The sequence below is a fragment of the Panthera leo genome, chromosome C2, assembly GCF_018350215.1.
Source record: "Panthera leo isolate Ple1 chromosome C2, P.leo_Ple1_pat1.1, whole genome shotgun sequence".
Classification (NCBI taxonomy): domain Eukaryota; kingdom Metazoa; phylum Chordata; class Mammalia; order Carnivora; family Felidae; genus Panthera; species Panthera leo.
The window spans coordinates 452,289-479,752 of record NC_056687.1 but is presented as its reverse complement, the minus strand read 5'-3'; the positions used below and the strand labels follow the sequence as shown (position 1 = coordinate 479,752).

At 51.2% G+C, this 27,464-nt stretch overlaps 3 protein-coding genes across 10 annotated transcripts in view; 1 reads left to right on the top strand and 2 right to left on the bottom strand.

Moving 5' to 3' along the window:
- Nucleotides 1–2,337, bottom strand: part of LOC122229941 (minichromosome maintenance complex component 3 associated protein) — a 55,865-nt gene extending 53,528 nt beyond the window's left edge. For 3 of the 4 annotated variants that reach the window (XM_042955536.1, XM_042955538.1, XM_042955539.1), the window contains exons 1-2: nucleotides 2,219–2,337; nucleotides 200–1,509 (exon numbers count right to left, since the gene is read on the bottom strand). In XM_042955536.1, the coding sequence (XP_042811470.1) occupies nucleotides 200–1,412 (1,213 nt within the window). In that variant the 5' untranslated portion in view covers nucleotides 1,413–1,509; nucleotides 2,219–2,337. Of the gene's footprint in view, nucleotides 1–199; nucleotides 1,510–1,980; nucleotides 2,086–2,218 lie in introns of those variants that run through there. The other variant, XM_042955537.1, reaches the window with a different exon arrangement.
- On the top strand, nucleotides 1,994–11,949 carry YBEY (ybeY metalloendoribonuclease). 4 transcript variants are annotated; one of them, XR_006207203.1, is made up of 6 exons: nucleotides 2,411–2,488; nucleotides 3,133–3,383; nucleotides 5,769–5,897; nucleotides 6,909–6,977; nucleotides 8,339–8,602; nucleotides 10,443–11,949. XR_006207203.1 is itself a non-coding variant. In XM_042955543.1 (6 exons), the coding sequence occupies exons 2-5, from the start codon at nucleotides 3,174–3,176 to the stop codon at nucleotides 8,423–8,425; spliced, it is 495 nt and encodes a 164-aa protein (XP_042811477.1). In that variant the 5' UTR covers nucleotides 2,411–2,488; nucleotides 3,133–3,173; the 3' UTR covers nucleotides 8,426–8,443; nucleotides 10,443–11,949. The 4 variants fall into 4 exon arrangements, 3 of the variants coding, with proteins under 3 accessions (XP_042811478.1, XP_042811477.1, XP_042811476.1); XM_042955543.1 differs by having other exon boundaries at nucleotides 8,339–8,443; XM_042955542.1 differs by lacking the exon at nucleotides 10,443–11,949 and having other exon boundaries at nucleotides 8,339–10,436.
- A 174-nt stretch (nucleotides 11,950–12,123) lies between these two features.
- Nucleotides 12,124–27,405, bottom strand: CC2H21orf58 (chromosome C2 C21orf58 homolog). 2 transcript variants are annotated; one of them, XM_042955540.1, is made up of 8 exons: nucleotides 27,167–27,405; nucleotides 26,025–26,085; nucleotides 24,778–24,851; nucleotides 23,834–24,001; nucleotides 20,149–20,260; nucleotides 14,056–14,177; nucleotides 13,351–13,523; nucleotides 12,124–12,946 (listed from the first exon to the last, which is right to left on the bottom strand). In XM_042955540.1, exons 1-8 carry the CDS (start codon nucleotides 27,224–27,226, stop codon nucleotides 12,901–12,903), a joined length of 816 nt encoding a protein of 271 aa, XP_042811474.1. In that variant the 5' UTR covers nucleotides 27,227–27,405; the 3' UTR covers nucleotides 12,124–12,900. The 2 variants fall into 2 exon arrangements, with proteins under 2 accessions (XP_042811474.1, XP_042811475.1); XM_042955541.1 differs by lacking the exon at nucleotides 13,351–13,523.
- Between the last annotated feature and the right edge of the window lie 59 nt (nucleotides 27,406–27,464).

Sequence of the window (27,464 nt, the reverse complement as noted above, 5' to 3'; positions counted from 1 at the left end):
CAGATGTCATATCTCAAATAGGAAGCACCAACGATGTAAGAGCAAAGTAAATGTTTATAGATACAAGACATTTTCTTCGTATGTTAGAATTCCTAATGTTTACAGGAAACTTACCAGAAACATTAAACTAAGACTCGGGGAAATTTACCAAGAACAAGCCAGCAGCATTTACTGGATGGCACACATTTTTAGAGCTCACCTTCTTTTTTATCTCTATTTTCAGTTTCCTCCTCCTTCACACCTGGGAGCCGGGAAAGTGCCGAGGAAGACTGACCCCCTCCTGGGATGGCCACGGGGTCATTTTCCCCGGACTCAGTACAACCAACTTCCTTTTTAGATTCCTTGTTGCCAAGACGACCTACTTCTTTATTGCTTTTGAAGACATCCTGTATCGTTCGACCAAACAAGGTGCCTCCCCGGGGTCGATTCAGACGGACAGGTCGTTTATCTGGAGGATGATCTCCCCTTGACAGAGCATCCACATCTTCTGCTCCATCATGGCCATGCCTCCTTGGGGAGCGATCCTGGTCCTCCTTCCTTTTCAGTCCTTTCATGAGGCTGGGAAGTGGCTCCATTTGGGATATACCTTCTTCACAACCTTGTCTGACCCCGGTTTTGCTAACCGGGTAGGGTTCTCCCAAAGACCCTGAAGATATGGGGAAGCTGGTGAAGCTACTATTAGAACTTCCAAATAGTGATTTAGGGCCTCTCTTCTCTTCCTCTACATTTTGGTTTGACAAAGCAGAGGCAAAGGCAGATGATGAATTATTACTGTTAACTGGTTTTGAAAAGGTGAAATTTGAATTGCTAGCTGTACTTGCCACCTGAGAAAAAGAAAATGGTGCCAGTCCCCCAGGTCCGCTACTAATTGGGTGAGAAAATGTGAAAAATCCAGAAGTAATTTGACTCTGAGTTTTCTCAGGCTCAGATTCAGCCCCCAATATTGGTCTGAACACTGAATTTTCCAGAGGTTTAAAGCTAAATTCTGTTTTCCCAAAACCAGTGCTTGTTATTTCTCCAGTTTCTGGTCCAAATGTAGAAGTACTTGGGAAAGTCCCAAAGTTGGATGATTTAAAACTAAATCCTGGGTTTCCAGGCACACATGAACTTGAAGGCCCAGAGGCAGCTACAAAGGCTGGAGTGTGTTCAAGTCCTGAAAACAGTCCAACATTTGAGGTCTGGGAAAATCCTAATGTTTGTGCTGAAGAAGAATGACTTACTCCCGAAGATGTTGGAAAGCTGGATACCTGTGAAAATCCTGACGTTTTCCCAGATAACGTATTGCTTTGTCCGAAAGGCGAGGGCTGACCAAATCGAAATGGCGGCTTAGCCTGAAATGTTCCTATGGAACTACTGGAAGATGCTGGAAAAACCCCAGGCTGCTGCCCACTGAAAGGATTAGTTGGGTTCATCTTCTGATCCAAGGTAGTGAATACTATGTGTACACAAGTTGTTCTCTTCTTTAAACAGTCTGTTCAACTAGGAAGCCACCCTCATCTTCACAATAAGCTGGAAGACAAAAATTCAGATCATCACAGCTATGTCCTGCTGGAAGACTAAGAAGATAATTTTTAATCACATGTCACACTCTAAGAATAATGGAAAACTGGGCAAATCAAAGGGTTAGGTATTATTTTCTGAGAGCCAGTGGGGGGTTTGTGGGGAGGGCTGGAGTAGAGGGTGGAGAAATAAATTACTTCGTTACTGGAGATTGAAGCGTGATGCTTCAGACTAAGGAAAAATTCAAATCATTTTCTGAACTGGTAAATTCACGAAAAAACTCAAATAACAACAAGAAAATGAATGTAGTCACACTTTTAAAGAGAGGAGTTTCTCCAAACTTATTCCCATCTCCATAGCAAGAAAGCTACAGTGTAACGCTGTTAAGAACATTAGTGTTGCAGTGTTTTCTAATTTTCTCCCAGCAACCAGAACACTAAACGTTCTTCCCAGATATAGAAATAAATTGTGTTGCCATACCTGCGATGACCCAGAAACCGGCTCAAAGGACGAGTGCCCCCGCAGAGAGGCCGCCCCCAGACCCGAGAAGGGCCGGGAACGGATGCCGCGCAACCAGAAAAGTCCCGCCCCCGGCCCCCGGCGGCCGCCCGCGCCCCAGGCCCGCCCGGCAGACTACAGGGGCGCGGTGGCGGGGCGGGGAGATGGCGCAGGGGAAGGAAGAGGCCTCCACCCAGGTCGGGCCCCACGCCGCGCTCACCATCCGGCTCAGGGACTCGGAGACCCGCCGCCTGCCGCCGCCCCGAGGCCCCTCGGCGCCCGGCCGGAGGCACAGACACGGATCGCAGCCGCCGGAGCCAGGCCTTCGCTGCGCGCCGCGGAAAGAAAACGCAACGGACCAACTTCCGGCCCTTCCGCGCGGCTCGGCCCCACACTGACTCCGCCACACTCTGGTTCCGCCCTCCAGCCGGAAGGCCTGAGGGCTTCCGGCGCACGGGATGTCAACGGGGACCCCCTGGCTTCGAACCTGGTACGTGAGCCGGTGGCTTTCTCTCTAAAGCGGGGCGTTGTTCGCACCCCGCGTGCTGCCCGTAGCCTGCGTTGGGAGCCTCGGTGCCACGCTGAGTGGTCCCTTGGGAAGCCCCCGACCCACCCCTCCACCCCCGCCGTCCCCCTAGGACTCACGCCCTTCGGCCCTCCCCCTCCCCCTCGGCTCACACACACCTCTCCATAGCACCCTCCCACGCTCCCCCCCATATCATCCCACACCTCCCCTCCCCTCCCCCCACACCTCCCCACTCCCCACTCCCCCTCACCCTATAGCACCCTACACCTCCCCCTCCCCCCATCCTGTACAACCCCAGACCACCTCACAACTCACCGTATTCTTCCTCCACCTCCTCACCCGCGCCCCAACCCGGTTTCATTATTAATGGCCCCTTCCTGACTGCAGGTCCTAATTTCCTACCTGCTGTTCCATTCTGGCAGGCCTGACTCTAGGACTTCCTATTATATTCCTTCATTTTTGTATCTTTCTTATGGTAAAATGTAAATCCCCTTAAATTTTTCAGTGAGTTTCACAAAATAAAATGATGTGATGTCTGTATGTGTTTTTTATAGAATTTATTGACACTTTCAATTACTGATTTGTGTTCTTTTAAACTTTGACCACAGGCTCCTTTTTAAACATTTCTAAAGGGCATGTTGTTCTGAAAATGAGTTTGGTGCTTAGAAATCTGCAACGAGCTGTCCCCATCAGGAGAGCGCCTCTTCGCAAGAAGTTGGAGATTGTGAGGAGTATATTAGGGGTGCAGAAATTTGACCTGGCTGTCATCTGTGTTGACAACAAGAGTATTCAGCACATTAATAAAATCTACAGGGAGAAAAATCTGCCAACAGATGTGCTTTCCTTTCCATTTCATGAGGTAAAAAGTATTCTCCTCTTGTCTGGCCCACCTTCTGGTGTAAATACTCTGATTTTTAAGTTTTATTTTGAAAACTTTAAAATAGGGGCACCTGGTTGGCTTAGTCCGTTAAGAATCCAACTCTTGATTTTGGCTCAGGTCAAGATCTCGCCATGTGGAGACTGCTTAGGATTCTCTCTCTCTCTCTCTCTCTCTCTCTCTCTGCCCCTCCCCTGCTCTCACTCTATCTCTAAGTAAATAAATAAATAAACTTGAAAAAAAAAAAAAAGAGAGAGAACTTTAAAATATACACATGAGGGGAGCCTGGGCGGCTCAGTCAGTTAAGTGTCTGGCTCTTTGTTTTGGCTCAAGTCATGATCTCATGGGTCTGTGAGTTAGGGTCCCTCTTTGGGCACTTTGCTGACAGCATGAGTCTGCTTGGGATTCTCCTCTCTCTCTGTCTCCCTCTCTCTCTGCCCCTCCCCTGCTTGCACTCTCTCTCAAAATCATAACCATTTAAAAAAAAAAAGTGTACACATGAGTAGAGTGTGGCATGACCAGCCCCTATTGACCAATACCCATCACCCAGGGAGAAAAAGCGATTGGTGCCATCCTTCCGAAGACCGTCAGTGAGTTTGAAGGGGAGTGAGTGCTTCTGCAACTGTGTGATTCCGTAACAAGTATGGTAGGGTTGAAAAATTTTAATAACACTGAAATTTTCACTGAAAATGTAAAATAACACTGAAGAAATATTTTCTTCTTTTTTTAAATGTTTATTTTTGAGAGAGAGAATACGAGTATGGGAGGGGCAGAGAGAGAGGGAGACACAGAATTCAAAGAGGCTCCAGGCCCCGAGCTGTCAGCACCAAGCCAGATGAGGGGCTCAAACCCACGAACCGTGAGATCATGACCTGAGCCAAAGTTGGACGCTTAACCAACTGAGCCACCCAGGTGCCCCTGAAAAAATATTTTCAACAATAAAAGATAGCGATTAGGTATGAGCTGCATCATGAAATGACTCATTCAAAGCCATTATTAGTAGCAGCATCCAGACCTTTTTGGAAGGCAATTTGGCAATATACTCCAAGAGCATCCGAAACATATGTGTACTCTTTAATCCACTAGTGTCACATTTAAGGATGGTAAAGCAAGAAAAGGAAGAAGACAAAATGTTATAAAAATGTTAAATGTTCAGTTGATTTTTTTTCCTGATGGGGAGGAAACACCCTAAATACCCATCCACACGTGACTAGCTTAGTGTGAACAGGCCTCAGATTAATAGACTGGGGGTTTTTTGGTTTTATGTAGGAAGATGTGGAAGATTGTTTAGGACAAAATGACAAACAGAACAGAAATACAAAATTGGACTGATGTGGATTTGTGTGAGTGTGCACTGGAAAGGATGAAAGAAGGAAAGTAACTCCTTTAACAAGGTGGAAAAGATGTGGGAATGTTGGGGTTCAGAGCTGACGGCCAAGAAAGAATTCTTGAGGCATCTTTGGTGCCGAAAAGGTAGTTTTATTAAAGCACAGGGACAGGACCCGTGGGCAGGAAGAGCTGCACTGGGGTTGTGAGGAGTCACTGATTTTACACTTTCAAGTCAGGAGAGGGTCAGGGACAGCGGAAACCTCCAAGGAAATTTGGAAACAAGGTTTCCAGAGCCCTGAGGGGGTTAGCTATTGTAAGAAGAAGTTAATTTACTTCTGTCTTGTAAAACCTTACTTATGAGACCCTTCAAATATATATCAGGGGACCATATGCTTGGAGGATGATGGCTAACCTATATCTTGGGGACTAGAGATGAAGGAAGTTTCCAAAGGAATTTCCTTTTTTTTTTTTTTTTAAACGTTTATTTATTTTTGAGAGACAGAGTACAAGCGGGAGAAGGGCAGAGAAAGAGGAAGACACAGAATCCAAAGCAGGCTCCAGGCTCTGGGCTGTCAGCACAGAGCCCGATGCAGGGCTCAAACTCACGAGCCGCGAGATCGTGATCTGAGCTAAGTCAGACGCTTAACAAACTGAGGCATCCGGGCCCCCCTCTAAAGGATTTTCTATATGTTTAAAGAAGGCTTACAGGATCCTGGGGGGTCAGGCTAAGGTTGCCTTTTGCCCCTAGCAAAGTGTCATCATGGAGGCAGCTGAGCTCATAGAGGAAAGTCACTCTGCCTGTTTCAAGGGACTGTCAATAGGCTGTAAGTTGTAAGGAAATGGGGTTTTTTTGCCTTTGTTCTCCACATCAGAAACATCTGAAGTCACTCGTAAACAGTGGCTCTACTGTGGTTCCCCCACCCCTCACCTGCCTTGGGACTGATGAGTAGGGGTCTTCCAGAATGAAATGTGTAGGCCTGTTGTCGGGTTAGTGTTCCTGAGGTCGTGCTCTCCGAATCTGTCTTTCCTCATTTATAGAATGTAAAAGCAGGTGAACTTCCCCAGCCTGATTTTCCAGATGACTACAATTTGGGTGACATTTTCCTAGGAGTGGAGTATATCTTCCAGCAATGCAAAAGGAATGAGGATTACTATGACGTCCTTACCGTAAGTGGGAATGAGTGCTGGCCCCTGATGCCGCAGCCGTGTCCTTTGCCCAGGCCTGGGAAGAGGTCATGGGTGGGACGCCGGCACCCCCACTGCCTCCCGTGTGGGACAAGGATTATTGGGGGAGGGAGACCTACGAGTAGGGGCTGTACCCTCTCTCGTCATCTGGCAGAGAGAGGGAAGAGCCTAAGCCGAGCAGAGCCTAAGCCGAGCAGTGTTGGGTGAGAGGAGAGGACAGGAAACATGTCAGAAGCTCCCGGAAACAGCCTTGTTTTTCCCTTTTACCTCTGGAGTTCAGCAGGCTGTGTAGCTAACTCAGACCTACTGAATACGCTCCTTACAGAACTGTCAAAGTAGATGGGATTGTAGCCTCTAGGACCTTCCGGATCCCACTCTCCTCAGCTGGATGCAGAAGAAAGGAGGGGTGGTTCTGCAGAGCGATCGTATTTTAACTTCCTCATGGATTCGATTGAGGTGTTTTTCTTTGACCAGACAGCCCCTGAATTATCTCTAGGGGATCCTGGAGCTTCTGTGTGACTTGAAGCAGAGCTTCCCAGCAAAAGCCATTGTGACAGGTGTTGGGGACCTGCTTTCTGGGGTGGGGGTGGACTTTCTGGGAGCAGGAGCCCTGGCACAGACGGGACTGCTCAGCATGGGGTTCGGCTCCAGGGTCTCTGCGGCCGGCAGCCATGCACCCCGCAGGCTGCGGTGGGCATCCACTTCCGGCACCCCCTGCCACACCCCAGAGATCCGGTGCCTGCAGGGGAGGGCCGGCCCGCCGCTCCCACCACCCTCATCCCCCCACGACAGGGCTAGGCCAGCCACTCTCCTCCTGGCTGGCACTCCACTGCACGTAGGCACCCCTCACAGCCCCAGGTACCCTCCACCCCTGGGTTCCTAACCTCCCACCACGCATGGGCTGAGTTCTCCCTGCCTTCCCTGCTTCTCCTCCTCTGGCACATGGCCTGCTCGTGATCAGTCCGTGAAACAGCTTTTTAATTTTTCTGACAGGTGACTGCCACCCATGGGCTCTGTCACCTGCTGGGCTTCACACACAGCACGGAGGCTGAATGGCAGAAGGTAGGAGCTGTCCTCCGGTCCTCCACCATATGCACAAGAGGGCACACCAAGAACCGGGGCTGCCCAGCTATCTCCTGCAGTCAAGTATGAAGACCAGATTTGGAAAACAAAACAAAACAAAACAAAACACAAAGGCAGTAAATTAAGGAATTTTATAAAAGCCTATTTCACAAAAAAAGACTAGCAGTGTTTAAAATATCGGGCTCCCCCAATGCTACTAACTGTATTACTTATTCACTGTTGAAAGGAACGACTGAATAGAGAGACCAAATTCTGTAAGTTCTATAAAACTCTAATGGCTTAAAGTTAAAAAATCTTTACAAGAGAAATTGTGATGTTATTGATCAGTTGGGAACTCAAATCATGCAGGCATCTGATAGGGACCTATCGGGTAAAGTTACTTAGCCATTTGTATCCTTCAGAAGTGCCAGTGTATCTACCCCATGTATAAGGTTGTGTGCTGGTATATGTACATGTTGTTTTTAATAAGCTCACGTTACAGTCGGTTGAGCGGCCGACTTCGGCTCAGGTCACGATCTCGCGGTCCGTGAGTTCGAGCCTCGCGTCGGGCTCTGGGCTGACGGCTCGGAGCCTGGAGCCTGCTTCCGATTCTGTGTCTCCCTCTCTCTCTGCCCCTCCCCCGTTCATGCTCTGTCTCTCTCTGTCTCAAAAATAAATAAACGTTAAAAAAAAAAATTAAAAAAAATAATAAACTCACATTATATCTGTAGTCAAATAATTGGGTTCTCTGGAAGGCATCAAAAAACTTTTTCAATTAACAAGAGTCCTTGATACAGTTGTCCTCACATCCAGTCTATCTCAGGCTGGGTCGCCTGTGGCCACACCCCTCCAAGTCATAGACTGACCCTGATGAGGCCCCTTCGCCCCCCTCTGGCAGCATCTTGGAAAGTCCATGTTGTCACCGCCAGCAGGGACCCCAGCCCTCCTGGGACTTCCTCACCCACCCCCCCGCCCCCCGCAAGCACTGACCACCCTTTCCCCCAGGAGGGGCTGTCCTCATGTGTCCCCCTCCCACATTTTCTGGGCCCAACTGACTTGTCTGGCCTGTTCTGCAATTCCAAATAGGGACTCATCTTCTTTTACCCAGGGCTACTACTTCAGCCCCTGGCCCCCAGTCCCTCCTGCTGTCCCCACCCGTCACCCCACAGGCAGCATGTCCATACTCCCTGTGCAGCGCTGGGTGAAGGTGAGCGGAACCAGGTCCTGCACTTTGAATCTGGGAGAGTCCACACAACAGAGGCTCCTCATGCCACAGCCATGGGGACGGGCTTCCCCCAGAGGGCACCCCTGGGGCCAGGCCATGAGGCAGTCCACAGTCACTTTCCATTCCCTTCTTTCAGATGTACCAGAAGGAAAAGCAGGTTCTCGAGGAGCTGAGCCGGCGCACCGGGACCAGTCTCCAGCCCCTAAGCAGGGGCCTCTTCTGACTGCTGGAGGCCCAAGATGTGAGTGGCACCTGAGCGACTCTCCAGCACACAGGGACACCATGTGGAGGGCAGACGGACCCTCACCTTCGGGCCCTGAGGACCAGGCACGCCACCAAACTGAGAGCTCTGCTGGTTGCTACTGCCCCGTGGGGCTGCAGAAGTGACTAAGTATAAAAAGTAATGTCCATTCATGTCTTCATTTGGAAGCCAGCAGACATGTTATTTTCAGTATTGCAGATAAGATAGTTCTAAACTCTTAGAATGGAGAGGTGGAGCATAGGAACTTCGTCCGCCTGGGGTTCTGCCTTTGGCGAGAGGCATTCCTCTCTCCTGCCTGTGCAGCCTGCGCGGGAAAATCAACCAGGCGGCCCAGGGCGGGCATGCCCCTCACCCTCCTTCCTACGGGAACCCTGTTGGATTCGGTCCCCGCTTACCCCTCGAGAGTGCTGTGACCTGGTACCTTCATGAGGGGAGACACAAGGCTGACCCTTAGGGTGGCCGCAAGGCCCAGGACCACCTCAGTCACGTGACCCACAGCAGCCATCTCCCACCCGTCCCATCTCGTGAGGCGGTTGCAGCCCCGGCTCAGAGCTTTGCCTGTGGACTCTACCTAAGGCCTCTTTCCTGACATGACAGGAGCTCTCGAGCCCTGTTGGCCCCGTTCACCCGCTGAGCGAAGTTAAGTGTCTCCTGGCTCCGGGGGAGCCCTGAGCTCCAACTGCCACACGCCATCCTCTTTCCTGTGTTTCTTGCCTTGTCCTCTGAATATTAAACCCAGGAGGCGGCACAGACCTTCACCCAGAGCTGCTCATGGGCCCAGGGCATCATGGGAGCAGACCATGGGCTGCTGGCTGAGCCAGCCCGGGCCTCCATCCCTCGGACCTCCCAGGTACCGGTGTTGGCAGCGGTACCGTGACCTCTGCAGAGGCCATGGCAATAAAACAGCCTCTCGGGAACTCTTTGGCCCCAAAACCAAGGATGCTACAATTCTGAGAATTTGGTTTCTCCCATGAATCCATCTCAAAAGGTGAAAATGCATTTCCCACTGGATCTGCCATGTCTCCACCTGGACTTTCCCCAGGCGCTCAGGGACACAGAGGTGGGCTCATGGTGTTCCTGAGTGCTCGTGGGCTCTGCGCAGCCTGCCTGTAGCCAGGGAAGCTGGTTCTCAGTGGAAAGGCGAACAGCAAAGACCAAAGATGACCCCACAAAGCTCTTGGCGTTACGGTTCTTTTTAAGAGAAGGAAGGGGTCCTGAGACCTGCCTGTCCTGTCAGCAGGCATTTCGGATGCTCCCCCGTCTTCCATTACAGCCAACCCCCATGCGTCTCTGGTCACGTGGGGCTCGGGAGATCTGCCAGGGATTGGGCCTCAGAACAGAACTGCTGGGGGCTGGGAGTGAGGGATCCAGCTTTATCAGGCAATGCCTAGTGCTTCCCAGGGGCCTGGTCACTCGTCCCCCCCTGCAGCCCATAGCAATGACCTTGGCATCCAGCCCCCAGCCCCCATGCACCCAGACTCCCCACCCCCATCATGTGTGCACTGAGGCTGGCCTGCATCTGTCCTGTCAGCAGTGACCGGCTTTTCATTGGCATCCCCTCCACTGTGAAGTATTGGTTTTTCTTTTTTATTGATTCAGAGGGGTTTTTATATATCATTGAAAACAATAGGGAATGTAAGCCAGTGTCCTTCTGATCTAAATCTGAGAAAAGGCTGCCCCATCCAGCCATGGAGCTCTGTCCCGGCTGTCTCATTCCCCTGGACACTTCTGCCCGCCCTGAGCTGGCCACAGTGCCCTGATTCCAGAGCTTCTGCAAACCCAGCCTCTGCCAGGACAGGCCCTTCCTCCTGCTCCAGGGGTCCCTTGGGTTCTTGCTCTTTACTCTCCTGTGTGGTCTCCAGATTCAGCTCCTGAGTGCCAGGAAACACTGGAGTCTCGATTAGAGGCACAGTAAGTCTGCAGAGCAGCTGGGACATTTGGGCTCCAGGCCAGGCCTACATGGTATCTCGTTTCACAGGTCTTCGACTTCTCAGCACCCCACACCAAGGGGCAGGAGGGCACGGCCATGAGAAGAAAATGGTTTCTTCACTCATACGTCTTCTGACATGAAGTGCCAGGAGTCTGTGCAGACCCCACAGGTTAAGGGTTCAGTCCACAGCACTGCCCCCACTTTGGAGCAGGGTATACACGCCTCTGTCCACCTCTACCACAGATCAGGGGACTGCGGGGGGTTGGGGCTCTGGACAGAAGTGGGGGTGAAGACCAAACCTGTAGCTCTTACAGCACACAGTCACGTTCTGCACAGGCAGCCTCCACCCCGTGCTCCAGGCACTTGGAGCTCAGACCCCCCTCCCAGGCAGGTTTGTAGCAGTGTCAGAAGTTGTGACTGCTTCCATGTTCACGGCTCTCTTCCAGGGCCTGCTGTATCCTCTTTAGCGTCCCCAGGTCAGCCTGCGCAGAACCAAGGGGACCCCCGCTCCCGTGAGGGCTGCCTTCACCCCTGTGCCCCACATCAACTGTGACCCCACTTGATGCCCAGTAGTGCCTTGCTCTGTCCTGTCACAGCACCTGGACGCTCCTCGATGCAGGAAGATGTTTCCTTTATCCCTGTGGACCGAAGGCTCCTGAAACCCTTGTAATTTCTTGGGTGATTGGCATGTCTTTTGTTCTGAGGCAACTCTTAGGGGCTCCTGGGGGGCCCCGGGCCCCCAGAAAGACCTGCCATGGTTGGAAGCTTGTTAACTTTTAGCCCCTTCCTCCCATCCCATTCTCCAGAGAGGGAGAAGGGCTGGAAATGCAGTTAGTCTATCTCACGGGCATGCCTACGAGAGGAAGCCCCCATAAATCCCAGTAGCGCAGGGTCCCAAGAGCCTCCAAGTGAGTAAACACATCCACACTGAAAGGGTGACACACCCCAACTCCACGTGGTGGAGGCTCCTGTGCAGGGGACCCTCCCAGACCTGCCCCACCCCTTATCACATCCTTCAACTGGCAAATGTGTTTCCTGAGTTCTGTGAACAGCTCTAACAAAGTAATCGAACCTGAAGAGGGGGTCATGGGAACCTCTGCTCCCTGACCCAGCAGGTCAGGAGCAGGGACAAGTGCACTCGCAGCTGGCGAGGGAGGTGGGGGGCGGTCTTGTGGGACTTCATCCTCATGCAGGTGGACAGTGTCAGAACCGAGTTGGATGGCAGGACATCCTGGTGATGCCGGAGAGGACTGGTAACTAGGAGTGACAGAAGTGCCTGTTCTATGTGTGAGTAAAGGACATTGACGAGGAAGGACTGGGTTTTCCTCACTCGAGACACAGACAAAACTGAGTTTTTCCAATTTATCAGGCCATCCAAAGACATCCAACTTCTGTTAAACTTCCTCCCTGTATTTAATTAATAATTGTGTTGAGAAATAAAACCCAATTGTGTTGAGAAAAGCCATGTTAGAAAACATCAACATTGGGACGCCTGGGTGGCTCAGTCGGTTAAGCGGCCAACTTCAGCTCAGGTCATGATCTCACGGTTCGTGTGTTCAAGCCCCACGTCGGGCTCTGTGCTGACAGCTTGGAGCCTGAGCCTGCTTTGGTTTCTGTGTCTCCCTCTCTCTCTGCCCCTCCCCCACTCATGCTCTGTCTGTCTCTTAAAAATAAACATTAAAAAAATTAATAAAAAAAAAAAGTTAATGTGAAAATCAGCAATGGAGTCAAACGTTTAATTGCCTTTCACAAGAGATGCGTGTGCCAGGCACGTGGTGGGGGCCCCTGCCGCCCTCCCGCCCTGGAGGCATCCGGACCGCCACTTGGTCATCCCCTTCCCCGGGCCAAAATCCCACGAGCGTGCAGGGTCCAAGGAGGCAGGGCTCTCGCTGGTGCAGAACTTGGGGAAAATAGGTTTTCCCAAAAGGGGTAGATGAAAACAGCTGTAACATTTAAATGTGACATTCATGTGAAAATTATACTAACATGTCAAGGGAACATCATTCCACCAAGAAAAAAAAGTCACAGAAAATGAAGAAAAACTAAAGGTGACGTTCACACCGGAAGCCCTGACAGAACCAAAAGGAACAAATGCAGAGAAAGCTCCCTTTCCTCAGCCATCTTCGAAAGGAACCACATTCAACATGGTGTTTGACTTGTAGAAGGAGCCACGCAGACCCGCATGGAAAGATACTCTCCCACGAGAGATCCCCGCCTGCTGTCTGCTTCACTTCTTGAGACTGGCAGGAGCCCTCACCTCGGCCGCTCGTGGCAGGCAGACCTCCCAGTCGTCATCATATTTGACTTGTTTCTGGTATTTCTTCCACAGGAAGGTTTAACGGTTTATGCGGCTAACTGGGCCATCCCTCCTGGTGAAATCCCTGTATTTCCTCATGCCTGGCAGTCCAGCATCCAGGGCCGAGGCTTCAGGCCTCTGCCGGGCCTCCCCGACCACACCTGCTGGGGAACTGGGACCCTGCTCCTTACCGAGCCCACGCGTGGAGTTTCACAGGCCCGGAGCCTGTGTGGGCAGGATGCCATCAGATGCCACCCTAGGAAAGCCAAGATATCGGGGTGCAGTTACTGCCCTGGCCTGGCTTACAGACACCATGCTACAGGTGAGTCGTGCTGCCAGAGCTCAGGTGGGGGTCCCCACAGCCCTGCTCATACTCCCAGCACCACTCCTGCTGGGCTGGACAAATGACCCAGGCCACAAGCAGCTTCCCTGGAGGTGGGCATGGGGTCCATTTTCAACCCTCGACCACCACAGGCTGATCCTGCCAAAGACCCACCTGCCTCCCTCTGGAAGACAGCAGGGCCTTTCCAAATTCCCTGCTACAGCCTACGGACCTGACAAAGACGGGGGTCCCCTGGCTTGTCAGCAGGGGTGGGGAGGTACCACCCAGGCCCTAGGGTACTCCCGCTCCACAGACCCAAGAAGCTGCCCTCGACTTACCCACTAAGGGCTGCCAAGGAGGGGCCGGCCATGTGGTGCAGGAAGCCGGAGGCAGGTGGGGGGATGGTGGCTGGGACCACTGGGGGCCACATGGAGTAACCCGCCGGGGAGGCCGGCAGCCGGGCTGGGGGTGCATAGTGGTGGTGGTGATGCACGGAGGGCGGCTTCTGCCTCTGGGCTCACAGGAGGACAGGGGTAACCCGCTGTGGGTACTCAGCACAGTACACACACCGGCCCGTTTCTACAGGGACAAAGGCTGCTCCCTGGGTCCACCTTTTTCCCTTTGCCTGCTTTCTAACTAAGGGGAGGGGGGGCGGTCAGAGCCCAGGATTGGCATCAAAGAGAAGAAGGGTAGAGGGAGTTGGGGTGGAGGGGCAGAGGAGGGGGATGGAGGAAGAGAAGGAGGGGGGGGCAAGGGGAAGATAGGAAGAAAGAAGGGAAGGGAGGGGAGAAGCCCAGGCTCCAGCAGAGCTCACCCGGCTCTACGAGACAGCTTTCTGGGCCCCGAAATGCAGAACTCATCCCGCATCTGGGTGGGACTGGGAGCAGGGGGTATTCACAAGCGGGTCATGGACCCAGGAGTCAGAAATGTGCTTCTCAGAGTTGCACAGATACACAGACTTCCAGAAGAAAAGCCACCCAGGTCCTCTGGCTTTGCTTTGGCCTGTCTCCTTTGCCCTGGTGCCCGTCCCCAGCCGAGCCTACCTGTGGGGTGGAATGCAGAGGGGCGGCCTGTGATCCCCCAGAGGGCAGGGCTTTGAGCATCAGGTTTTGCATAATGATCTGGTGCATCTGTGCATTCTGCATCAGCATCATCTCCACCATGTCTGAAGGAGAGGCGGGAGAGGCTCTGTCATTCACATACTGCATGCAGATTCTCAGGCCACTCCTGAGAACAAAGCCTTAGAGCATCCCGTTTGTTGAGACAGATGCAGCTCTCTATCAGCAAGAAGCCCTTTCAGCACAGGTGTCTTTGTGCAGGGCTCGGGGGTGGGGTGGGGGGCGTGTTCTGAGGTGTGAAGCTTCTAGGTTGGAGGATGTATGTGCTTTAACATGTACGGGCGCCTAGATGGCTCAGTCCGTTAAGCGTCCGACTTCAGCTCAGGTCATGATCTCACAGTCCATGAGTTCAAGCCCCACGTCAGGCTCTGTGCTGACGGCTCGGAGCCTGGAGCCTGCTTCGGATCCTGTGTCTCCCCCTCTCTCTGCCCTTCCCCCACTCATGCTGTGTGTGTGTGTGTGTGTGTGTGTGTGTGTGTCTCAAAAATAAACAAACATTAGAAAAATTAAAAATAAGATAAAATGTTGTCGCACGTGTCCAGTTGGGCTCCCGAGAGGCTGCTCCACTTTGCACCCCTCCTACCGGCTTCTTCACGTCCACCTGTGCTGCATGGTGGCCTCCAAAAGGTGTGTCCACGTTCTAATCCCCAAGACCTCTGAATGTGACCTTATTTAGAAAAGGGTCTTAAAAAAAAAAAAAAAGGATCTTTGCAGGTGTAATAAGAATCTTGAGATCATCCTGAATTATCCAGGTAGGCACTAAATTCAAGGACAAGTGTTTTCACAAAGAGAGGCAGAGGAGGTTTGAGACAGCAGAGGAGAGGCCACGTGGAGATGAGGCAGAGAAGGGAGCCACGCGGCCAGGCCAGGACTGCCTAGCGCCACTGCTGGATGGACCCTCCCCTGGAATCTCTGGAGGGAGCCTGGCCGCGTGGCCACCTGGATTTCAGAATTCTGGTCTCCAGAGTGAGAGAAAGTACATTTCTATTGTTTTAAGCCCCCAGGCCTGTGGTTCTTCTTACAGCCACCCCAAGAAACGAACACATTCACCATTTCTGGATACTACGAAACAGGTGCGTTTTTGTCAGTGTGAGAGGTAAACATGAGTTCTTTCACAGCAGCCAGGCCCTAGAAATGAGGCAGCCCCAGGCTCTGTCGGCCTCCCTACAGACAGTCCCAGAAACCACTCACATTCCCAGTCAAAGCAGAGGGGCCTGGCGGCCTGGGGCGGGGGCTCCTGCAGGCGTGGCAGGACTGGGGTGGGCAGCAGGCAGCAGTCCTTTTGGGCTAGCCAGGCCTCAGTAATCACATGAGCCAATTCCTCAAAATACATCTTTCTCTCTCTCTAGACACATCCTGTTGGTTCTGCTTCTCTGGAGACCCTTGACTGACAGATTTTGCCCCAGGCCTGGGAGCAATGGGGGTGGGGCAGAGACCCAGATTCCCATGGCAACAAAGCTGTGGGAACTCTTATGCTTGCAAGATAAGAAAGTGGAGAGGCTGAGTCTGGCAGCTCCATTCTGGGCAAAGACCCTTGAGGGGACCCACGTGAGTTTGGGCCTGGGCAGCCCCATTCTGAGGCAACAAGCTTCCCACCACCTTCAGGGAAGCTTCCCCAACCAGCCCCGGGATTCCCTCCCACTGAGGAAAGATTGGAGGAGAAGAGTCCAGAAAGGGCCTCACACCATGTTATTGCCTGAGGATAAGGGACACACATCAGTGTTGCAGGGAGCTAGGGTCTTCACCAATGGCACAGGGCCAAACTGATACCCATGACAAGAGATAACACCAATCCCTAACTCATAGTACACAAAATCTATTCCAGGGGGGTCATAAATCTAAATGAGAAAAGGAAACAAAACTGTAGAAGAACATCTCCATGACCTTTAGTGGGTAAAGATTTCTTAAACAGGACAGAAAAGGCACTAATTCATAAAGGAAAAAGCCTTAAAAACATGTTCATCCAAAGACACGACGAAGAAAGGGAAAGGCAGGCCACAAAAAGACTTAACATCTGCTTTACATGTATCAAAAAGGATCCATGTTAGAATACATGAACCAATGAGAGAGGCAGATGACCTGAAAGAAAAATGGGCAAAATACTTGAATGGGCACTTCATGAAAAGGATGTTTACAGCCAATAAATATATGACAAGATAACGTGCAAATTAAAATCAGAATGAGCTACCATGACCTGCCCACCATGACATTCCCTCTTATGAAGTGTAAACAGATACTACCACTTTGGAAAATTGTCTGGCAGTATTTCCTAACCCAAACATCTCATCCCTAGGCATGTGCCCCCAGAAATGTACATGCCCATTCACCACAAGATAAGACCGTGTGGTGGCACCAGCCAGAAAACACTGGAACACCCAACCCCAAAAGAATGGGCCCATAATTTGTGGGATAATAACATGATTGGATAGTGTGGTCAGCTGAATGATAGACCCCCAACAGGTACATATCCTAATGCCTGGATCCTGTGATTTGTGTTTCATTACATGGTAAAAGGGATGTTTTTAAGAGTCTCAGGATGGAAGCAATCCAAGCATCCATTGGCAGGCGAAGGCGGTCCATTCATATGATGGAGTATTATTCAGCCTTAAAAAGGAAGGAAATTCTGACATCTGCCACAACATGATAAACCTCAGACATGTTATTCCAGGTGAAATAAGCCAGTCACAGAAGGACAAACGCTCTATGATTCCTCTCATATGAGTAATCCAATTCGAAGAGAGTAGGATGGTGGGGGCTAGGGGCTGGTAGGAAGGGGAAGTGGGGAGTTGTTCAATGGATACAGTTTCAGTTTTGCAAGGTGGAAAGTCCTACAGATCTGTTGCACAACAATGTGAATCCAGTTAACACTACTTAAACGTGTAAGATGCTAAGTTTTATGGGTTTTTTTTACAATTATTTATTTTTAATTTTTTTTAAACGTTTTTTATTTTGAGACAGAGAGAGACAGAACATGAACGGGGGAGGGTCAGAGAGAGAGGGAGACACAGAATCTATTAAGCAGGCTCCAGGCTCTGAGCTGTCAGCACAGAGCCCGAGGCGGGGCTCAAACTCACGGACTGTGAGATCATGACCTGAGCCGAAGTCGGACACCCAACTGACTGAGCCACCCAGGCACCCCTACAACTTTTTAAATTGATTAATTTTTATGAAAGAATCTTGAGATGAAGAGATTATCCTGTATTATCTGTGTTAGCCCAATGTAATCACAAGGGTCCTCAGAAAGTGTTGAGAGAAGATAACAATCTAGATCTGAATATCCAGGTAAACTGGTATTTAAGAACAAGGGGAAATTCGGGCGCCTGGGTGGCTCAGGCAGTTAAGCATCCATCCGACTCTCGATTTTGGCTCAGGTTGTGATCTGACAGTCAGTCATGGGATGAGGCCCTGTGACGGGCTCCACACTGAGTGTAGAGCCTGCTTGGGATCTGTCTCTCCCCCTCTGCCCCTCCGGGCTTGTGCTCTTTCTCAAAAATAAATAAATAAATAAATGTTAAAAAAAAAAAAAAAGGGGGTGGGGGGAGGATAAAAACATTTGCCAGAAAGCAAACACAGAGGGAGCTTCCAGAGTCTGTTCTAAATGAACTTGGAAAGGATTTCAACATGACAGAAGTCAATTCCAGAAGGGCGGTCTGAGATTCAACAAAGGTAAGTGGAAAGACCAGGTAAGTTCAAACAGTATTTCTGTATGAAATCATACTAGGGAGTTTTCCCAGAGGACAAATAGGGAGCAGTAACAGCCGAGCCAGAGGAGGGGAGCGACGCTATTCCCGGTTCCTGTCGCTGGGGGAGAAGGAGCTCAAGATGCCACTTGCTCAACTTTGTACTAAGGCCCAATAAAGGGAACCAAAAGAAAGGAAAAAAAGCAGAATCAGACCCATAAATGCAGAGAACAGTCTGATGGTTGCTGGAGGGGAGGGGGAGTTGGGGAAAATGGGTGAAGGCAAGAGAGATACAGGCCTCCAGTTATGGGGTAAGTCATGGGAATAAAAGGCACAGTACAAGGAATACGGTCTATGATATTGCAATTTTTAAAAAGATCACCAGTTCTCCAAAGTGGTTGTTAGAGTACTTTTGAGAGTTCATATTTTTACATTCAAATACTTGATCTGGTTGAAATTTGTTTTGGTATAAGGAGTTGGAGGCCTGACATTAATTTGTCTAAATAGCTAGGCACGTATCACACATTCCATTTTTTACCACTGATTTTTTTTGATTTTTTTTTAACGTTTATTTATTTTTGAGACAGAGAGAGAGACAGAGCATGAACAGGGGAGGGTCAGAGAGAGGGAGACACAGAATCTGAAACAGGCTCCAGGCTCTGAGCTGTCAGCACAGAGCCCGACACGGGGCTCGAACTCACAGACCACTGAGATCATGACCTGAGCCGAAATCGGCCGCTTAACCGACTGAGCCACCCAGGTGCCCCTACCACTGATTTTTAATGACACCTTTTCTCTCGGAAGGCATACAGGCATTCGCACACACGTGGTTTCGCTCGGTTTGCCTTTGGAACCTGACAGACTACCACTAAGGTTCATCTGGAAAAACCAGCAAAGAGGGATGGAGAGCCCTAGCAGGACCGCCTCTGAGCGCACAGGCCGGGCCGTGCTCAGCAGCTCCTGGGCACCTTCTAGGGGCCGCAGCGTGGACAGCACCCCTGGCTGAGTCACGGGGCAGCCTCTGTGCCAGGCCCGGCACACATTACAACCTTGGATGGAGCTACGGTAACGAAACCAGTTCTCTTAGTCGCTGGGACAGAATGGAGAACACTGACCAGAGGATTCCACATGCAGGTCTGCTCCTAGACCCTCATACCATTAGTTGTCAGGGAGGAAGCTTCTGGGGGGTAAGCGTGCTCACTGCTCCATTAGTGATGGGTTCATGGAAATACACGTCTGTCCGCACTCATCAGACTGGACACTTTAAATGTGTGCAATTTGTCATCTCGATAAAGTGGTTTTAATCTCAAATATTTAAAACTCATTTAAAAGGAGAAACAATTTAGCCAAGGTGTTCATATAGCTAATAATCAGATGAGCTGGGATTGGAGCCCCTTCCACTCAGTTCCTGGTTCTTGTTTTCTTCCATTGGCAATATCCATCATACGAGATAACTTTTGTTAAACTTAAAATTATTTTCATGTTGCTAATATATAGCTTCAGTTGAATAGCCAAAAGCTGACCCTAAATGACTATCCTGTTTACAAAAATATTTTTTGTTTCGATAGAGAATTTTGTAAACCCATAACAGTATTAATAGGGGACACTTACCTTCCTTTGTCAAAAAGTTTTTAATTTTGTTCACATTCAAGTTAGTCAGCATACAGTGTAGTAACGATTTCAGGAGCAGAATCCAGTGATTCATCCCCTACATATAACACCAGTGCTCATTCCAACAAGTGCCCTCAATGCCCTTTACCTATTTAGCCCATCCCCCCCGACTTCCCCTCCAGCAACCCTCAGTTTGTTCTCTGTATTGAAGAGTCTCTTATGGTTTGCCTCCCTCTCTCTTTTTATCTTGTTTTTCCTTCCCTTCCCATACGTTCATCTGTTTTGTTTCTTAAATTCCATATGAGTGAAATCATATGATATTTGTTTCTCTCTGACTGACTTACTTCACTTAGCATAATACCCTCTAGTTCCATGCACGTTATTGCAGGTGGCATGATTTCATTCTTGTTGATAACCGAGTAATACTCCATCGTGTGTGTGTGTGTGTGTGTGTGTGTACCACATCTTCTTTATCCACCACATCTTCTTTATCCATTCATCCATCAATGGACATTTGGGCTCTTTCCATAATTTGGCTATTGTCAATAATGCTGCTAAAAACATTGGGGTGAATGTGCCCCTTTGAGTCAGCATTTTTGAATCCTTTGGATAAATACCTGACAGTGAAATTGCTGGGTCATAAGGTTGTTCCATTTTTAATTTTTTGAGAAACCTCCATACTGTTTTCCAGAGAAGCTGTACCAGTTTGCATTCCTGGAACACTTACCTTCCTTAATACTTCCTGACCTTTGAGTGGGGAAGGCCTGGAGAGGGGGAATCTGTGCGATGAGTGGCTGCTGAGGTAGTTGTTGAATAATGGTGGCAGGAGGCTGGGGGACCTAAAAAGAGCCAGATGATTAGTTTCTTAAACGTGCCCTAGGAGAGAGTTCTACAGCATCCACCCACCCACCTAACCATCCATCTCTACCTATCCATCACCTACCCATCCACCTGTCCACCCATCCATTCACCCACAAGTCCGCCCACCTAGTTACCTACCATCCACCTGCCCGCCCACCCATCTCTCTACTCTCCCATCCATCACCCACCCATCTGCCCACCCACCCATCCATTCATTCATCCATCCCTCCAAAAGGAACTTTATTATCTTTTTAAGTAGGATTCACACACAGCATGGAGTCCAACACGGCGCTTGAATTCACAGCCCTGAGATCAAGACCTGAGCTGAGATCAAGAGCTGGATGCTCAACCAGCTGAGCCACCCGGGCACCCCCAAGAGGAACTTAACTGGTTAACCCAACACATTGAATAGATTGCTGAATAGATATTGAGTCCAGGTATCACATAGGACATGGCGTGTTATAAATATTTGTATCTAGCCCCAAATTCGTATGTTGAAGTTCTAACTTCCAATGTGACCATATTTGGAGATAGCGCCTGTGAAGAGGTATACAAGGTTAAATGAGGTAATAAATGTGAGATCCTAGTCCAATGGGGCTGGTATCCTCAAAAAAGGAGGAAGGGATGGGGCGCCTGGGTGGCTCAGTCGGTTAAGTGGCCAGCTTTGGCTCAGGTCATGATCTCATGGCTCATGAGTTTGAGCCTCGCATCGGGCTCTCGTCTGTCAGCACAGAGCCCGCTGCTTCAGATCCTCTGTCACCCCTCTCTCTGCCCCTGCCCGGCTTGTGCTCACCCTTTCTCAAAAATAAACATTAAACTTTTTTTTTTTTTTAAAGAGGAAGAAATGCTAGGGAACTCTCTGTCTGCCATGTGACAACAGTGAAATGGCAGCTGTCTGCAAGCCGGAAGAGAACTCTCTCCAGGAACCTGATTGGCTGGCACCTTGATCTTGGACATCCAGACTCCAAAACTGTGAGAAAATGAATTTCTGCTGTTTCAGCTGCCTGGTTTGTGGCACTTTGTTATGGCAGCCCTAGCAGACTAAGACATGGTCTCACGAGCCATGAGATCATGACCTGAGCCAAAGCTGGCCACTTAACCGACTGAGCCACCCAGGCGCCCCATCCCTTCCTCCTTTCTTGAGGATACCAGCCCCATTGGACTAGGATCTCACATTTATTACCTCATTTAACCTTGTATACCTCTTCACAGGCGCTATCTCCAAATATGGTCACATTGGAAGTTAGAACTTCAACATACGAATTTGGGGCTAGATACAAATATTTATAACACGCCATGTCCTATGTGATACCTGGACTCAATATCTATTCAGCAGTGACATGATTTTTAATGTTCCCCGCATTTCCTGTCTTCAGTAGGCTAAGCTAATGACTGTCTGGTTTCATTAATCCTGCCTCAATAGAGGCAGCCACGGAACAGGTCATAAAAATAAGTCCTGGCTTCTCTCTTGAGTTAAAATAAATGTACAATTTCAAGCACACACTAGGTGTTGATCACGCACCAAAGACTTTTCTATTTTCTATTTTACTCTTTTCCTGCCCGAACAAGGCCCTGACCTTGTCCTTTCTTTCCCAGTTCATAGAAATGATGGCATAGAGCAGGGGCTGACAAACATTTTCTGTGGAGGGCCAGACAATAAATAGTTTTGACTCTATGGGCCATATGGCCTCAGTTGCAAACCACTCAACTCTGCCATTGTATCCTGGAGGCAGCCATAGACAGGCAAGACTGGACCAATGAAACTTCAATATGGGCACTGAGATTTGCATTTCATATCATTTTCATGTGTTACAAACTATTATTCTTCTTTTGATTTCCCCCCAAAACATCTAAAAACATAAGACAATTCTTAGCTTACAGGTTGTACAAAAGCAGATGGCAAGCCAACTTTGGCCCATAGCCACGCTTTGCTATCCACCGCACAGTCTGATGGGACTACGCCTTCATGGCTTGGAGGACATCCTACCTCAGAGTCTCTGAATCCAGCCTCAAGGAAATTCACTGTAACAACCAAAGGCCCCTCCCGTCATCTGCTTGTCCCTGGGGCTGAGACTGAAACATGCAAGCAGGACCGGGCCCTGGTGAAGGGCAGTAAGTGTAAGTGGGTTTGAGTAGGGGGAGGCTCTTGCCCCTACACCCCCACCACCCCACCACTCCCAAAGGGAGGCTCTAGCTGCTGGGAGACCTGAAGGCGCGGGCTTAGGATATCTGGAACCTGGACACAGACAGCCCAGGGGCGAAGGGGCCTCTAGGGCCTCCATTAGCACAGGTCTCTCCCTGATCTGAATTGCCCCTTCCCATTCTCTTCCCTCAGCCATGTGCTGCCAGGGTCTTCTTCCAAAGAACAAATGCCCTCCAGGTCATGGACCCAGCCTGCTGGCACCGATAGTCTCCCTGGTCAGCAGGTCCAGAACCTTCTCAACTTGGTCCTGCACACCTCCTCGGCCTTCTCTTCTCCCTGAGGCTTTTACGTGTCATGTCCCAGATTTCTGTCCTTCCCCTGCACTCACCTGCCCTCCAACACATTCCCTTTTGCTGAAGAAAGTCAGTTCCTTTCCTTTGCTTACAACCCAGAGGCCGAATAAAGGTATGAGGTCCTCAAAATTGGACCACTCTTTTACCTTTTTAAATTCTGCCCTTGGAGCGTCTGGGTGGCTCACTGGGCGACTCTTGATCTCTGCTCAGTTCATGATCTCATGGCTCTTGGGTTCGAGCCCTGCCTAAGGCTCTGCGCTGCGCCGACAGCATGGATCCTGCTTGGGATTCTCTCTCTCCCTCGCTGGCTGCCCCTCCCCCGCTTGTGTGTGCGCTTTCTCTCAAAGTAAAGAAATAAACTTTAAAATATGTATGTATATATTGGGGCACCTGGGTGGCTCAGTTGGTTGAGTTTCTGACTTGGGCTCAGGTCATGATCTCACGGTGCGTGAGTTTGAGCCCCATGTCGGGTTCTGTGCTGACACCTCGGAGCCTGGAGCCTGCTTTGGATTCTGTGTCTCCCTCTCTCTCTCTGTCTCCCTCTGTCTCACATTCTGTCTCTCTCTTTCTCAAAAATAAATATTAAAAAAAATTAAATATGTAGGTATAAAAAATAAAATTCTGCCCTTGAAATTAGGGTCTTAGGCTCCCCTGGTCATTATGAAATTTTGAGAAAGCGTGGACACACTTCTTCCCCAAATTCAGGGCCCTCCTGATGCTGAATACTTCTGTTCTTGGTGCACAGGTTAGGACCTGGCAGTCAGGAAGGCTGAATGGAGACCCCAGCCTCTCATCGGTAATGAGGGGGATGAGACCACCCCTTCCCCAAAGCCAGTTGTCAGGGCACCTGTGAGGGTTGCACAGAGGAGCCACGGAGGTCCCTGTACGGTGCCTGGGACATGGGACACGCAGCCACTCTTGGCTCCTAGCTGACCCACCCTCTTTAGAGCCCGTTCATAATGCCGCCGAGGTGGGCCTCGAGGAAGGAACTGGGCTCTGTGGGCCCCGCATCCTCCCCACGTTGGTTCCGCCCCCGGTTCATCACGAAGACTTACCGAGTGCTGGATGATGTGTGGTGGCTCCAGGGCTGGCGGGGGTGGGGAGACAGCAGGACGGATGCCCACCGGGGGCACCTCTGGGGGCAGTGCTGATCCCCAGGCTCCTCCTCTGTTCACCCCGCTCGGGGCTCGGGGCTGGGACACCTCCTCCAGGAGGTGCTGTTCCTGCAACACCAACGCAGGGCCCGCTGCACCCAGGGGGGGAGACGGGGGAGGGGCATCCCCACCCTGCCTGGCACAGCAGAGCCCACGCACAGAAGTGTGGTCCTCCGTGCGGGGCGGGCCTCAGGGCTGCCCGGCACTGCTGACCTGCCCCGCGAAGAGCACAGCCTCTCTGGGACGGGAGCCGGGCTCTGCGTGTGGGGGACACATGACGACAAAGCTTTTTGCACGGGGGGGGGGAGGGGATAATGCTTCTTTCTGGCTCAGCCTGTCCGTCCATGTTTTATGAAAAAACATGAACTAGTGTCCGGCTGTGCTTTTCTCCCCGTCAACAGAGGATGTTCTCTCTTTCCAGCATCACCACAAAGCAGTATTTCATCATAACCGTCCGTGTGGATGCCATTTGCCACTTCCCACGGTCATTCCCTATTGCTGGTGCATTTAGACTGGAGGAGGCCCTTGGCCGTCTTAAAATCCCACCTCCTGTAGGAACTGGGTCCTTGGCACAGCACTTCCACCGTGGACACGTGCAACCAAAGCAGGGTTTTTCAGCTAACACTCCCGACTAGAGAACACGTGCGTGCATATCTTGCTTTCTCTTCTGTGATTAGGTGCGCAGTCTCCTGGCTGCTCAGGATCCGTCAGTCACCCACCCACAAGTCAACAGACCTCAGGGAACCAGCGTTTCCTCCAGGAAGCCCTCCCTGTGCCTCTGGCCTGGGCCCGGTAGCCCCCAGCTTCAGCCCCAGAGCTCCACGCGGCACAGGACACCGGCCTACCCGGAGTCTCTGCAGAAGGTCTTTCCTCCTCCTCAGAGCACTCAGTACAGCTGCATCCGGCCTGTCCTCATTTCCTGCAGGGAATGATCATCTTATTTCTGGAAATGAGCTGCAAGTCCTCTCGTGCAGGTTTCCACTCGGGGCCCGAGCACTGCATTGCCCCTGTCACAGAGGCTCTGCTGGACACTGGGGAGAGGGAGGAGGCCTCACTGGTCCTGGTAGTGAGCGCAATTGGGCCATGAGCCTGGCCTCCTGCCACCCGGAGCCCCGGGGGGCCCCAAGCAGCCTGGAGGCTGGTGTGGTCCACCAAGCCTCAGTAATGTCATCTGCAGCATCCTGAGGGAGGGGTCCCCCTCAAGAGGGCGTTCCGAACGAGGTCTGGTGGATCCCAGGCTGGCTCTGGCCATCCCTCCTCTGGCACAGCAGACCTATTCTCCACCCCCACCCTAACCCCCAGTGCAGAGGATGCCTATAGCAGCGTGTCCTCTGAGGGATGGGGGTTCCCCGGGAGTCCCCACTGCCCTGGCCCATTCCAGGGTTCGTTGGTCAGTGACCTGGTTTGGAAATTCCTGTCTGGATTTGAGTCCTGGGCTCTGCCTGCTGCCCTCGGAAGTTGCCTAGAGCCCCACCACCAGAGGGGCACATCCACATGATGAAGAGTAGACGATGTTTTTGCAGGGACTCCCTAGCACCTCACCCAGATGTTCCTGAACCTGGACACCGGCACCAGGCAGAGTGGTCCCCTCCCCTGGTTCCTGTGGCCTCAGTGTCTGACTATAGGCCAGTGTGGCAGATACACAGGGGTGTCTGGTCTGGGCATTTGAAGGCGTGATGACTTGACGGACAGGCTGAGCCCTGCAAACCACCCGGCCTAGAACAAGCTCAGAGCAACATTGGTCTGATCCACATGTGGCCACTTCTGAGCAGGGCAACCGGGGCAGATTATCAGATCTCTCTGGGCCTCTATTTCCTTATCTGCAAAGTGGGAATGATGAATGTATTCCCTCTTGGGGTTTGTGTGAGGGTGTGATAAGCTATGAGGGTGTGCTCAGCAGAGCACCTGGGTGTGTGTGTGTGTGTGTGTGTGTGTGTGTGTGTGTGTGTGTTAAAGATGAAAATGAAAGCCTTTCAATTCTGAGTATGAGGGAAAAGTGTAAGGACAGTCTTGCTGTTGTCAGGAGGAGGGAAGGACCTGGGGGGAGGTCTCGTGCCTGCCTGTGTGGCTCCAAGCAGCCCGGGGCTCTTACCTGGCACAAAGTGAGGGTCCTCAGAATCCCTTTCCACATTCTCACGCTCTTGCTCCAGTTTCTGTGCCGAAAAGATCAGGAGAGAAAGTGTGTGAGTGGACAGGGTCTGCGCTGCATGAGGGGCATCTGCCCCTATGCTCCCGGAATGACCTCCCCCCCGAGGGTCCAAAGGGCCCAGTGTCCCACATGGAGGTGACTGGGGACAAGACATGCTGAGCGACAGAGGTACAGGGCAGGTGGCAAGGGTCACCTTTACTGTCGCAGGGACTGTGCAGGCTACGCTTTCTGTCCAGCGCACACACGTTCCACCTTGAAATCTAAGGGCAGGTGCTCTGATATATAGGCCCCTTCCTCTTTAAAGTTTGTTTATTTATTTTGAGGGGGGGGTGGGTCAGAGAGAGAGTGGACGAGAGAGAATCCCAAACAGGCTTCATGCTGTCAGAGCAGAGCCTGATGCGGGGCTCGATCTCAAACCATGAGATCACGACCTGAGCCAACATCAAGAGTCGGGTGCTTAACCGACTGAGCCGCCCAGGCACCCCTGTATGGTCCCTTTGCAGCAGCTTTCTGAAGAGCTTGACCTAGGCCAGCTCCGTGTCCCTGACCACCTCTGATCACCCGAGCCCTGGGCTGAGCAGCACAGTCTGGGCCCATGTTGGGGTGACTCCTGCCAGCCCCTCCAAGTTGGCCCATGGGTCCCATGGAAGGAAGGGCACTGAGCTGGGTGCCTGTGAGGGCAGGCTGGCCAGGGACCAACAGAACCTGCAGGGGAGGATAGGGTCTCAGGATGGGTCCCAGGGCCAGCCTATGAGGCTTCGGATCCTGCATCGGTCAGGGCTTGGCTTCTCTCAAACACTAAAGCTGGGAGGCTCTGCAGGGGAGTTCTGTGGGACCCTGGAAATGTTCTGGCCTGGGGGTGCAAACAACCTCCTGGCTGAGAAACTGCCAGAAGAACATAGTTGATTCTGCATAAATGCAGAGAAAAATACCCAAGAAACCATAGTCCTTCATGATGAGGCTGAAAACCATTGCAAAGCATTTTGCTTTGGAAGGAGTATACTCACAGGTATAACTTACCTTGTGTATCTGTGCTTCTTTGACAAGTTGTTAAAAACACGATTACCCCGCCTCCCCCGTCTTACCTTCTCTAAGAGTTTTAGGGTCAGGCGGGTCATTGCATCTGCCACTGAGGAGTCCAGCATTCTTGGACTGTAAGAGGAGGGACGCCACCAGGCCCAACTCCCTCCCTGGTTTTCAGGGTATCTAGAAGAAAGAACTGCTCAACTGGACAGAAGCAGCCCCAACCCTGGTGTCTTTGAAGGATTCCTGAGCTGGGCTCGGTTTACCTCCTGGAGACTGGCCTCTGCTGGAGCATGTGAGAGGGTGGCCCCATCCCCCTGGACTACAGCGTCGGGAGCCAACACCGGCATTGCCTTGGCA

What these genes read in the sequence shown, in the direction of transcription:
- CC2H21orf58 (XM_042955540.1), bottom strand. Translation starts at nt 27,226, where the DNA reads ATGCTGGACTCCTCAGTGGCAGATGCAATGACCCGCCTGACCCTAAAA. An exon ending in CCCTAAAACTCTTAGAGAAG is followed by an intron (nt 26,086 to 27,166) that starts GTAAGACGGGGG and finishes TTTTCGGCACAG; the next exon opens with AAACTGGAGCAAGAGCGTGA. An exon ending in GTCAGGAAGTATTAAGGAAG is followed by an intron (nt 14,178 to 20,148) that starts GTAAGTGTTCCA and finishes CCTCTCCTTCAG; the next exon opens with ACATGGTGGAGATGATGCTG.
- YBEY (XM_042955544.1), top strand. Translation starts at nt 3,174, where the DNA reads ATGAGTTTGGTGCTTAGAAATCTGCAACGAGCTGTCCCCATCAGGAGA. An exon ending in TTTCCTTTCCATTTCATGAG is followed by an intron (nt 3,384 to 5,768) that starts GTAAAAAGTATT and finishes CCTCATTTATAG; the next exon opens with AATGTAAAAGCAGGTGAACT. An exon ending in ATTACTATGACGTCCTTACC is followed by an intron (nt 5,898 to 6,908) that starts GTAAGTGGGAAT and finishes TTTTTCTGACAG; the next exon opens with GTGACTGCCACCCATGGGCT.